Source organism: Pygocentrus nattereri, chromosome 7 (assembly GCF_015220715.1).
Source record: "Pygocentrus nattereri isolate fPygNat1 chromosome 7, fPygNat1.pri, whole genome shotgun sequence".
Taxonomy (NCBI): Eukaryota; Metazoa; Chordata; class Actinopteri; order Characiformes; family Serrasalmidae; genus Pygocentrus; species Pygocentrus nattereri.
Genome location: NC_051217.1, coordinates 28,632,845 through 28,645,564, shown reverse-complemented (window position 1 = coordinate 28,645,564; position 12,720 = coordinate 28,632,845). Strand labels below are relative to the sequence as shown.

The window sequence follows — 12,720 nt, the reverse complement described above, 5'->3', positions numbered from 1 at the left end:
TGCATGTCCCTGATCACAATGCTATGCATGCTACCAAAAACATTTGTTCCAGAGATGTTGTCGCAGTCAGACTTTGTGAGTATGTGTGTGATCTGTGCCTTCTTTGGTCATTTTGTTAGTTTGTGACTGTTCCTACATAACATACTGCCATGAGTTTCAAGCATCAATCATGATCGATTTTACCCCATATTTTTCTCAGCTTGGTGCTTGTTTATTATGAACCACAAGAATCCATTTATGTGCAGATGTGTAATTTGTCCCTTTCCTGTTCCTCTAGTTATGAAAAATACTACCTGATGTGTGCCCTGACACACAATGGTCGGAATCTTTTCAAGCCTGTCCAGTCCAAGAAAGTTGGAACGTACAAGAGCTTTTTCTATCACATCAAATGGGATGAACTGTAAGTGATCCGCCTCTTGAACCAACCTGCATGACAAAAGCATTTCCTGAGCTTTATGGAATTAGGAGAAGCCATGTACATGTAGCCACAGGATTGCAGCCTTATTCTCATGGTGGATCTTCATTCCTTTTTGTGCAGGATAAACTTCCCTATCTCTGTGGCTTTGTTACCACTGGAGACCATGTTGAGTCTCACTCTCTATGGTGTTCTTAACCAGAATGCCAGTAATTCACCCGATTCCAACAAGCAGCGTAAGGGGCCAGAGCTTTTGGGCAAAGTCACCATGCCCCTCTTTGACTTCAGGAGGTAAGGCTTAAAGGTACTTCTGTTTAGGGTTGGCCTGAATAGCATTTTACAAGCTTCAAATACTCATTGTTGTTTCCAAAGGAGCACTCAAATACTCGTTCTCAAAACCAGCCTTAACAGTAATATGTATTTCTCATAACTAACTTTAAGTTTGTTGCTTCATTCGTTTTATATAGTTTTTAAAATTTAAATATTCCAGCACTGAATTTGTAACAATGTAGATTTGCACATTGCATCCTTTTTTCATGATGGATGGTACCAAAGATACCAAGAGACACTTTGTGCTGTAATGTTATGTTGGTTAAAGAGACAAATTAATCTTCCTTGAGTTTTGCAAACATACACCGATCAAGCATAACATTATGACCTTGTTTCTATCCCCATTGTCCATTTTATCAGCTCCGCTTATTATATAGGTATGCTTTGTATTTCTACAATTACAGACCATAGTCCATCTGTTTCTCTGCATACTTTGTTTGCCCCTTTTACCCTGTTCTTCAGTGATCAGGACCCCGATGGACACTCAAAGAGCAGGTACTATTTGGGTGGTGGATCATTTTAAGCAAAGCGGTAACACTGATGTGGGGGTGGTGTCTTAGTGTGTCTTGCGCTGGTCTGGTAGATCAGACACAGCACTGCTGCTGGAGTTTTTAAACACTGTCTGCTCATTAGACACTCCTATGTTGTCCGTGCACCTTGTAGATGTAAAGACAGAGATGATAGCTCACCTGCTGCTGCACAGTTTGTGTTGGTCATCCTCTAGTCCTTCATCAGTGGTCACAGGATGCTGCCCACAGGACGCTGTTGGCTGGATATTTTTGGTTGGTGGGCTGTTCTTAGTCCAGCAGTGACACTGAGATGTTTAAAAACTCCAGCACTGCTGTGTCTGGTCCACTCAGACCAGTACAACACATAGTAACACACCACCACATCAGTGATACTGATATTCTGTGAGGGTCCAAGGAGGTCCTGACCACTTAAGAACAGGGTAAAAGGGGGCTAACAAAGTATGCAGAGAAACAGAAGGGCTACAGTCTGTAATTGTAGAACTAGAAAGTGCACCTATATAATAAGGAGAGCCGATAAAATAGACAATGAGTATAGAAATGAGGACGTGTTATGTATGTAGATGTTCTTAAATCTTTTTTTAGTCGGTTTACTGCTAAATAATGATTGAAGCTCAGATTGACTCACAGAGAGTGCTTCCTCACATCAGAAAGTCAGTATGATGCCCTCAACGCCAGGTGTATGACATTCCTATGAGTTTTCCTTTAGATCAGTCAACATACAGACATCGTAATTGGTTAAATCTATAAAATTGACAAAGTTCAGTGTTTTTGAAGAGGTAAATACATCACGGACATTAAAGTTCTGACTCATATCACTAATATTAGCTGAATAGCTTATTGCTAACCATACTCACTTTTATAGAGGCATGCATTAATCTAATAACTGTTTATTTTATTTGTTGTGTATGTGCTTTTTTTTTCTTGGATTTTTTTGACAGTGAATGTGTTTTAACATTTAAATGTTTTTGTTTGTAATGTTTCACCTCTATGGGGCAGCTGTCTGTGTTGGTTAGTTTCTCAGTGTGATCATTTTAAAGCATGTTAGAATGCTGATGAACTACTGAAACAGACTTTGGCATGTTTCAGGGTGCTGTCTCGAGGAACCAAGCTGCTGAATTTGTGGATGACTCCTCAGTCTTCCCCCTCTGGAGCTGCAGGAAAGAGGATGAACCTAGCAGAGAGAATCATACTGCAGGTAGTCTGTCACACTGTAATTTCACCACATATCTGCACTCTCATGCACACACGTCTACTGGCATCAACTGAACTTGAACTGTACATCACACAGGTAGATTTCCCAAGTCCTGCAGTGGATGTGCTCTATGTGGGCCCTCAGGAGACCAAGTGCCCTGACCCTCAGGCACTAGAGACACCTGATCCAGACATCAAGAGGAAGATTGAAAAGCTCTGTGGTCGGGCATCTGCTTTTGGGTATGGGCACGCTAATCCATCTGACTGTGGTAGGACCTTAAAGGGGTATTCAAAGCTACAGCTGTAGTTTAATATATTACATTTTGTGCACATTATGCTGTACCATGTAATGCAACGTTATATCCCTCAGCCTCATCACAGAATTCACAATTTATCATTTGCATGTTTTCATTCAGCACGATTCTCTCACTACAATACCCAGCATTTTGCAAATACATTACAAAAAATGTGGTGCTTTTCCAATCCTGACTGGTAGCCTAGCCACTAATTTATAGGATAAATACAGCCAAGCTAGTATTTATGGAACTTTCACCTCACTTGTCTAAGAAAATCACATTCTTCATTCAGCACAAAATAGATGGCAAAGATGAAAAAATGCAAAACACCGAGCAGCTAGAGAATTGAAATAAAATCTAATCAAGGTGTCTAGATAGCCAGGTAGCAATATTGCTACCTGTAGTTTCTCTCCTCGTCTGATGAGTCATTTTTGTATATTGAGTACTCCATTCCTTATTGTGAAGATGGTTTGAAGACTAAGTAGTAACTATATGACTGCAATTAGATCTGAGCCTTTCAAGCAATAATGTTAACTGACTTTTTTGCATTTACCAGCTATGACTAGCTCAACACCTCATCCCTAATAATCACCCCACAGCAGTTGTAGTATTTCAGACACTCCTTCCACCTTCAAGGTGCGTCATCCGAAGGGGGCTTTTCTAATCTTTAAAGTAGAAAATCTCACTCTAAACACTTCTCTGGCATTGCTGTAGGATGCAGGTAAACATGTTTACAACAGAAGTAGTGATGGAAATATTAGCTGCATGCACTAGAAAATGTACTAGAAATAACTTGTCTTAAAGAGCTGAAAGCATCTGTGACTGATGCAGCCAAAGTTCTTCATGCAATTATGTTGCCCTCTTTTTTGCATGTTTAACTCATTAAATGTATGAGAAGAATGAATTGGAGCATAACTAAGTGTGTATTCTGTGTGTTCTTGCTGTTTGACCACACATGACCAAAAATGTCATTTATCCAAGCTGAAGATGACAAGAACATTAAACCCTTTTTAAGCGAGTTACCGTTTAGGCCAGCTCACCGAACACGAGTGAGAAACCTGCAATATACAGATACAGTCAGCTATCAAAGCACACTTGCTCTACTTAAATACAAGAAATGGTATTTGCCATGGAAGGGAGACAGTTGTTGGGCCTTGAATGGTGCACTGGGTTTAGAAAGCATTGGTCGGAGGTAGAACAAACAGCGCAGTCAGCTTGATGGAGTCTGTCAAACAACGCTGGGCTTTAGAGTGTGGGCAGCTCTCCATGCGGAGTTCCTGTGTGTGTAAGCGCTAGTGTGTTTTTGTGTGATCACCCAGCTGAATGAACAGTTGCCAGACACCCAGCTTGACTACACATTTGCAAACTGGTTTAGAAGGTGTGACTTTCCTGGGTTCCTAAGCTCTTGGAACAGGTCCAGCTTTTTGGCTGCATGGCTCCGGGTTTAACAGGGGAGATCACACACTTCTGTCCTCCCACAGACTGACACGGGCAGACAAGCAGCTGCTTTGGGACCACCGGCACCATTGCAGGGGCTATGAACACAGCCTGCCCAAGATCTTATCCAGCGCACCCAGCTGGGACTGGGGCAGCATGGCTGAGATCCACGCACTTCTGCACCATTGGTCGCCACTGTCACCTGTCTCTGCCCTGGAGCTGCTCGACTCAAAGTATGTACCGCAATCTCAAAGCAAGAGTGGGTCTGAACCAGGAATGTTTGATGATGTATTTTTTCTCATTCTCTGCCTCATTTCCTCTTTTTATCTCTCTTATTCTCTCACTTGATGTTTACACATACTCACTCATGTTGTAAAAGGCACCCTGTAATCTTACCCCGTACTATAAATGTGTAACTTAGCTTAATGGGGTTCCGCAAAGAATGCTCTTACAAACACCATTAAGATCGGGGCGGCACGACATACCACTCTCAATTGAGCTCACCACGCAAACAGCTCTTTACCACAGCAGTTGCAGCATTTAATTATCTGTTTACAAGTGCAATACCTTCCCCAGACACCCAAAAATATTTGTGCAAAGACGTGTATATACACGTACATAAACACACAGATACTATACATACAATGCGCTCGCCACCAAAAAATCAATATAGGGATTCAGCTATCCCGTATTTCAGGATGTGCAGTTCAACAAGAGCGAAGGTTGTATGGAGAGAGAGAGTAGGAGACACGCAGAGACATGGCAGTCTCAAGTTCCACACAAGGTTGCTCACCACTCGTCGGTTTTACTAGTGGTGTGAGTCCGTGGATGTGGTGGACTAGTGGTGTGAGTTCTTCGTTCAACTCTGTCCTTCTGTGGAAAAAAATAAAGCCACCAACAGCAAAAGTCGTGCGCACAACTGCTAACAGTGAACCTTAAAAACCAGAGAAAATAAATCCAAGGGCGAAACTGCCCACGCTCAATCACCATGCCCGAATTCTCTCTCCCGCCATCTTCTCCCTTCCTTGTTTTGGATGCTCCTCTCCGCTCTGATTGGCTGGCTGTCCCCTGACATAGTGAGTCCAACAGAGTATGCACGTTCGTAGAAGGAAAATCAGAATCGCCCTCTTTTCCACCGGCAATTCATTATTAAAGTTCTATGTGTAGCAAATCAAATGTGCATTCAGTGTGCTCGTCACAATGTGACATCCTATCTTCACCATGTGGTATCAAAAATGACTAAATTACTGTCAACATCTTACATCTCAAAGTAGAAAGCAACAAGTAATACATCACACTGTTAGGTCTGATTTAGGGCTGTCCAAATCTTGATTTAATGGAAATCAGTTTAACTTGGCTTAGTCTTGAGATCATAGACGATTCAACATACCAATTTTCTCAAGAACAATATTTGTTCATACTAAATTCTTATTTAGTAACACTTGCAGTTCAGAGAACAATCTAAAAGCTAATAAATTGCTTCATGAAGTATAAGTAAATTAAATTGCAAAAGTCCTGATTCTAAAACAGACACCAACTGTTAGACCTGAGCTCCAAATCACCTGTAGCATATATCATATCAAATCAAATCAAATCAAATCAAATCAAATTTATTTGTATAGCGCTTTTTACAACGGATGTTGTCACAAAGCAGCTTTACAGAATTTCAGAAAAGAAAAAGTTTCAAGAGAACTGTAAGAATGTACAGAAACCCCCCAGTGGGCAAGCCAGGGGCAACAGTGGCAAGGAAAAACTCCCTCAGAACTGAGGAAGAAACCTTGGGAGGAACCAGGCTCACCAGGGGGGACCCATCCTCCTCTGGTCAAACTACCTACAAGTGATTATATTACTAATATTAACAGCAGTAATATTGGTATTAGGAATAACTAGGAGTCTATGAGAACATCAGCGTAGGGTGGGCAGCTCATCCGAGGTAGGTGGTTGGGGCGTGGGCAGCGGGTCTGAAGTGGGTAGCAGGAGGGCTCGGCAGTCGGTCGTCCTTCAGTGTCCGGCCGGACTTGTGGGTGATTGTATACTCGGAAAGAAAGCAGGTAAATGGAATTAGTTTTGTTCTATCCGTTTGAACATAAACAGGGAATGTAAACATTTACAGAGTGTGGCTAACGACTCCGGCAGATCTGACTATGACAGCTTAACTAAAAGGAGAGAACCAGAAGGACACACAGACACGGCAGCACTCTGAAACAGTTCGGCATCCTTCCGCTCCACCGTCCACAAACTTGAGTGACCGCGTGCGAGCAGTGGGACGACAGCACCAGCGTCTCAGTTTACTATAATTCCCTGTGTCCATGGACCCCTGGATCTGCTGCCTTTATCTAAGGGGGAACATTAGCTGCCAAAAGCTAAACTGAACAAGTGAGTTTTCAGCCTAGTCTTAAAGATTGAGACTGTGTCTGAGTCCCGAACAGTTTCTGGAAGGTCATTCCAGAGTTTGGGGGCTTTATAAGAAAAAGCTCTTCCCCCAGCTAAAACCTTCTGAATTCTGGGGACTATTAATAAGCCAGCGCTCTGGGATCTGAGTGGTCGTGATGGCTCATAATGAGAAATAATGTCTTGCAGGTATTCAGGAGCAAGACCATGTAGGGCTTTATACGTCAATAAAAGGATTTTATAATCAATACGGAATTTAATAGGTAGCCAATGAAGTGATGATAGCACTGGCCTAATATGATCAAATTTTCTAGTTTTAGTGAGGACCCTGGCTGCGGCGTTTTTGGACTAGTTGGAGTTTGTTTAAATTCCTACTCGTGCATCCTGACAGTAGCGCATTACAGTAGTCTAGCCTAGAAGTAATAAAGGCATGTACTAGTGTTTCCGCATCACGCAGGGACAGGGCATTTCTGATCTTGGCAATATAGGGAGGCTTACATAAGAATGCACACATGCATGTATGCAAAACCTTGAAAATTTGTTTTACTTTGTTGTTTAATCCTTTTTTTTTTTTTTTTTTTAAAAAGGAACCTTTCAGAATCAGGAGCAAAAACCATTCTTCCATGCACTAATGCAAATTGCCCTGTAAAGCCTGAAATAATCAATTAAAAGTACTTCAGGTCTCATGCAATGTGTGCGATAATGACAAAGGTATGATGACAATACTGTACAGTTCACTTACATCCTCATAAGAAACTGTCCTTTACAAAGGTTTGATGGAGTTTTCTTTGATTTCAACTTGCTTGCAATTATCAGATTCTTCTGCTTGCGTAAACAGACACAACCAGCACTGCACAATGTTCTTCCACACATTGTTTGCAATTGCATATTTCCCTTAGAGAGGTCTTTAAATCTCCATAAATGACATAGAATTGCTTTAATACTCCATTAATAAAAATGAAGACTAGGCATGTATCACACCATTAGGCTAACTAAGTTAGTTTTTAGTTATTCCACTGCATGCTCTAAATCACAAAAAAAAATAATCAGTAACACTAAGAGGCTAACACAAGCCTCAAAGAGGCCATGGGCTGTTTTGTGAATACATCTAGTGGTGCGCAGCTCTTGGTAATCTTGAAGCTTTGAGTGCACTGACTACACATCTCTTCCACCATCATTCAAGTGGCACTTTATGCCATTGGTGCCCAGTGCGATGCAGAAGCCTTCTGGTCACACTGAATCACATTAAATAATGATTTCAAATTGTTTTGTATGCTGTCCAATTCTGACCATGTAACTATTACTTTTGCAGGTTTGCAGATACAGAGGTTCGGAGCATGGCCGTGAGCTGGATTGAGAGTTGTAGTGATGATGAGCTAACTGACTACCTGCCTCAGCTTGTGCAGGTACACACTTGGACTCAAACAATAGGCCCTTTTCACATTTCTGCTTTTTTTCTGCTGGAAGTACTCATTGACAGGTTTCATTGATTTTGAAAAATAATAATGAAGGCCAAGTAGAGCTTGTACAGCTTACCCAAGTGTTCAATCTTGAAGCAAAAACAATTTTACCTCAATGTCGAGTGCTTATCAGCTAACGATAAATAGAGGAAAAAGGGGTTTGTGCACTTAGGATGGACAAAGAGTAGTAAACTTTGTCATATGGAGGGGAACCTTTGTGTTAGCATTTCAAATACTGCTGACAAACGTTGCACTGAAGGCAGTTTGCATTATAAAGTTGCTGCTGTTCCCAACACTTTAGTGGGACAGTTTTCGTGTTCCCCTTCAAAAACTGTCCACCTTTGAGAGATGGTAGATGGATGTGGAAAATGTCTACAGTGGTGCTACGGGCCCTCATGACACAGCATGCCCCCTTGCTCGAATGTGCGTTTACCTTTTTGCCAAATAGTTTCTTGTTAGCAAGCTGTTTCAACATCTCCAGATAACATGGATAATCTAGTATTTTGGTTATTTATTTTTTAGCTATGGTGTCCATTGTGTAAATGCTTCACTTTGCAAATATTAGCTGATGTTATCATGGAATTTTTCCACAAAACATTTAAATACTTTATTCAGCTTGGAGTCCCGTATCGTCAGTGTATTTGGTGTTTTCCAACAATTCTGAAAAAATTCTCGAATTTCAGTCTTGGTAACTGACAAAGGTGACTTAACATACTTTTCCATGGTGATCTTAAGTGATACGAATGTCAGTACTTCTCAGAGTATTAAGAGTCTGTAAGGCAATAGCGGAATTCATTATATCAATCATCTACGCACTTCAGGTTTCTTGTGAAAAAGGCTTTTGCCATGATCTGTCATCAAGACGTTCTTATGCAGTTTTTCATATTGTCTCATCTCTACTTGGATGTCTGTAAGTTTGATGGTTGTCACTGAGCGTATTTTTTTATCCTGCAGGCCCTAAAGTTTGAATCCCACCTAAAGAATTCTTTGGTGATTTTCCTGTTGTCACGTGCAGAAGGGAATATCAACATTGCACATTACCTTTACTGGTTAGTACATAGTGCTTTGGTTTTGATGGTGTCACCATTCAGAATACTTTAAAACACTGTAGTGTTTTCGAGTGTTGGGTAAGTTTGGACAAGTTCTGACTGCTTCTGTTTGGTCAAGGCTGCTGAAGGACGCAGTGCAAGACCCGGCATTTGGCCAACGCTACAGCCATGTGCTGGGGGCGCTGCTGTGCCTGTGCAGTGCTAGGCTGAGGGCTGAGCTAGAGAAGCAGACACAACTTGTGCACCTGCTGGGGGCCCTGGCTGAAAAAGTGCGGCAAGCTAGTAGCTCCAACCGGCAGGTAAGAAGCAACTTGCTGGATCTACATACAGTGATCACGTTAGGCTTATGGGATATCGATTTTCCCTGCTCACGATTTACCATTTATAAAAATCTCAATTAACAATGTAACAGTCTTAACAGATAAATGCATAAAACTCATGCACAATTAAAATTAAAGCCTAAAACCATGGAGTGGTGCTGTTGAGCTTCTAAAAAGTTCTAAAATATCTAAAAGGTGGCCAGACTGGAGCATTGCATTTTTTTCTTTTGAACAAGTTCCGCCATTATTTTTCCTCAGTTTTGATCATAGCAGATGGATTCATAAGGTCACAGCACCTGTTTAAAAAGGTATTTTAACAAGCTGCATAATAAATACGTAAAACTAACAAGAAAATGCTGAACTTAAAGGTAAATCTCATACATTTTACCATTTAAAGAGAGTTCATTTAAGAGTTAAATGGCGTACCTGTGCAATTAGTGGCATAATCAAGAGTCAATGTCACTGGATATTGTGGCCATGGAACATTGTGTAGGGATGAAAGTCTAATATCGCACAAGCCTAGTTCAGATGAAACTGCTAAAGTAGAGTTTTGTACAATAGTAAAAACTTTCCTACAGGCCTCATTAGAAAGTTTATAATCCTATAGGATCCTTAGGCTGACTGTAAAATCCTATGGTAATTAATATCCCTTGTGTATATCTCTGTTCCTTGCTGAAGGTGGTGCTCCAGGAGGGTCTAGAGAGAGTGCAGTCCTATTTCCAGAGGAATAACTGCAGACTTCCTCTTAGTCCCAGTTTGGTTGCAAAGGAACTCAATGTAAAGGTGAGTGTTAGTTGTTTCTTCTCATAATACCCAAAATTAACTGCAGCCATTTCATTCCAGCTTATTGTGGAATAAGTGGTAGATGTACTTTGTATTGAACATGGCATTCTCTGTAAACAAGCCTGCAATGCAAAATTTACAAAGAGAGAGAAAGAGAAACCACATAATTATTCTCTTATTACACTTTGGCAGTGTACACACACAGAGACTGTGTGTATGGAAGTAGTTTTAGCCTAGGCTTCAAACTCTGTCATAAGGTTAGCCAGCAGCCAAGAAAGGAAACCATGTACAGGCTCTTCTTTTTGTATTGCATAATGCAAAACGGCGCAGTCTACAAGGCTATATTGTCACATCATCAGAAAGAAGATGCCATGCGAAATCTGATGGAGAAAATAATCTGAATGTGAATGATAATAAATAAATTAATTTGTTTTTAAATAAATGCTGTCTGTCAAAAACTGTTCAGCTTACTAAAAACAGGTGCATTTCATACCATATGCATTCAGTCTCTTAAATAGATACTCAACTAAGAAAACTAAAGAAATGGAACGTTGGTTTGAATGTTAGTTCGAATACAGCTATGAAATGCACCCATCAGTCCCGTGAAATGCACTCATCAGTCTGCAGTTTAGAAAAGCATCCCGCCTCCATTGCAGCCTAGCTTGTGTGTGTGAGTGAACAAGTGCATTTAACAAGTGTGTCATTTACGTCCCTGTGTTTCTTGTTTGCAATAAATCTCTTCCTGTTTGAGAGCGGGAAACATGCACACCCAGTAGAGTCTAAACTATGTCTCCTGCAGCTGCCTCTAACACCTGACCTCGTTCCTCCTCCAGTCAGGCAGTAGTGCCACCGACTAAAAGCATCCCCCTTTGTCATCTTGGCTGGGCTGCAGAAGCTAGCCCAACACCTCTTTTTGCTAATGCAGCATTTTTGTCATGCAGAAAAGCTTTTTTATTTCCCTCCTCTAAAACTAGGCCTGCTCCTTCTTCAACTCCAATGCTGTGCCACTGAAGCTTGCCCTGGTCAACGCAGACCAACTGGGAGAAGAGATCAATGTAATGTTTAAGGTGAGTGTAGTGTTGTATACAAGCTACATTATCAAGAAATGTTTTTACATCAGGTCCCTAAGTCCCCATTATGACCTTAAGTTGTAAGAAAGCAAGTTTTACAAGTACAGAGTATTTGTTAAATATTTAACTTAATTGTTTCTTTGTATAGAGTCTGTCATGGATTATAATTAGCTCAGAATTTTTTTGGAATAAAGAGAGAGGTCTGTACACAAAAATGAAAAACTTCACTTTTGTAGCTATTTTTATGCATGTTGCAGGAGTTTAGTCTTGATACTTGGGTCTGTGTTCTTGTTTTTAAACCTAGGTGATTCACATTAAGACCAAATAAAATTTGTTAATCGCAGTCATATTTCAGTCAGATGCCCTCTGGTGGCAGGAAGAGGAGACAATAGTCTTGCTTCTACAGTCATAGCTGAAAAAGTCTTGAGTTTTGTCAAGTTTTACTTTGCCAGTGTTCCAGCATTATTCTTTTTTTTACGTTAAAACATTATATAATAATAAAAACATTACAGGCAGGAGAGGACTTGAGACAAGACATGCTGGCTCTACAGATGATTCGGATCATGGATCGAATCTGGCTTCAGGAAGGACTGGACCTGCGTATTGTCAACTTCAAATGCATTTCAACTGGAAAAGATAAAGGTATATAAAAAGGTTGGGGTGCTGTTTAGGACCATTGGCTTTTTAGCTGCTGTCCAGAAGCTTTTTATGTGATTGTACTTTTGATTTCTGCTTTGGAGGAGAAAATCTGTTTGGCATAAAACCTTTCATGTGATTGTTTAGATTTTTTTGTTTAGGGATGCACATTTATGTCAAAATTGTATCTATAGAGGCTGATAATTACTTAAAAAATTGTTATTGTCATCAATCCAGTATTTGATGATACATTTATTATACTGACAGATCTTTGTGTCTTTGCTTACTCAGGCATGGTGGAACTAGTCTCCTCCTCGGAAACATTAAGGAAGATTCAGGTGGAATACGGAGTCACAGGGTCTTTTAAGGACAAGCCTCTGGCTGAGTGGCTGCGGAAGTACAACCCTGCTGAGGATGAGTATGAGAAGGTAATGGAAAATTGCTTGTAAAGTAAACAAAAGTCTTTAGTGTTCTCTGCCATAGTGTGAGAATCAATTTTCATAGTTTGCTGAGGGGTTTTTTGTTGTTGTTGTTGTTGTTGTTGTTGTTGTTGTTGTTGTTTGGCTGAAGCAGTTTGAACTTTTTTGTATTGTTCTGCAGGCATCTGAGAACTTCATCTACTCATGTGCAGGCTGTTGTGTCGCCACCTACCTCCTCGGCATCTGTGACCGGCACAATGACAACATTATGCTGCGTACGACGGGCCACATGTTCCACATTGACTTTGGCAAGTTTCTTGGCCACGCACAAATGATTGGGAGTTTCAAAAGGTGAATGAGGAGCAAGTGCATTATCCACAAAAGCCCTCTGAT

The 12,720-nt window shown here is 40.8% G+C and overlaps 1 protein-coding gene across 3 annotated transcripts in view; it reads left to right on the top strand.

The window, feature by feature from the left end:
• Positions 1–12,720, top strand: part of pik3c2a (phosphatidylinositol-4-phosphate 3-kinase, catalytic subunit type 2 alpha) — a 54,254-nt gene that overhangs the window by 30,237 nt on the left and 11,297 nt on the right. For all 3 annotated transcript variants that reach the window (XM_017711143.2, XM_017711144.2, XM_037540005.1), the window contains exons 12-24: positions 278–400; positions 539–706; positions 2,362–2,470; positions 2,564–2,706; positions 4,244–4,432; positions 7,903–7,996; positions 9,005–9,099; positions 9,218–9,398; positions 10,098–10,202; positions 11,177–11,269; positions 11,785–11,914; positions 12,200–12,336; positions 12,509–12,678. In XM_017711143.2, the coding sequence (XP_017566632.1) occupies positions 278–400; positions 539–706; positions 2,362–2,470; positions 2,564–2,706; positions 4,244–4,432; positions 7,903–7,996; positions 9,005–9,099; positions 9,218–9,398; positions 10,098–10,202; positions 11,177–11,269; positions 11,785–11,914; positions 12,200–12,336; positions 12,509–12,678 (1,737 nt within the window). The remainder of the gene's footprint in view (positions 1–277; positions 401–538; positions 707–2,361; positions 2,471–2,563; positions 2,707–4,243; positions 4,433–7,902; positions 7,997–9,004; positions 9,100–9,217; positions 9,399–10,097; positions 10,203–11,176; positions 11,270–11,784; positions 11,915–12,199; positions 12,337–12,508; positions 12,679–12,720) is intronic.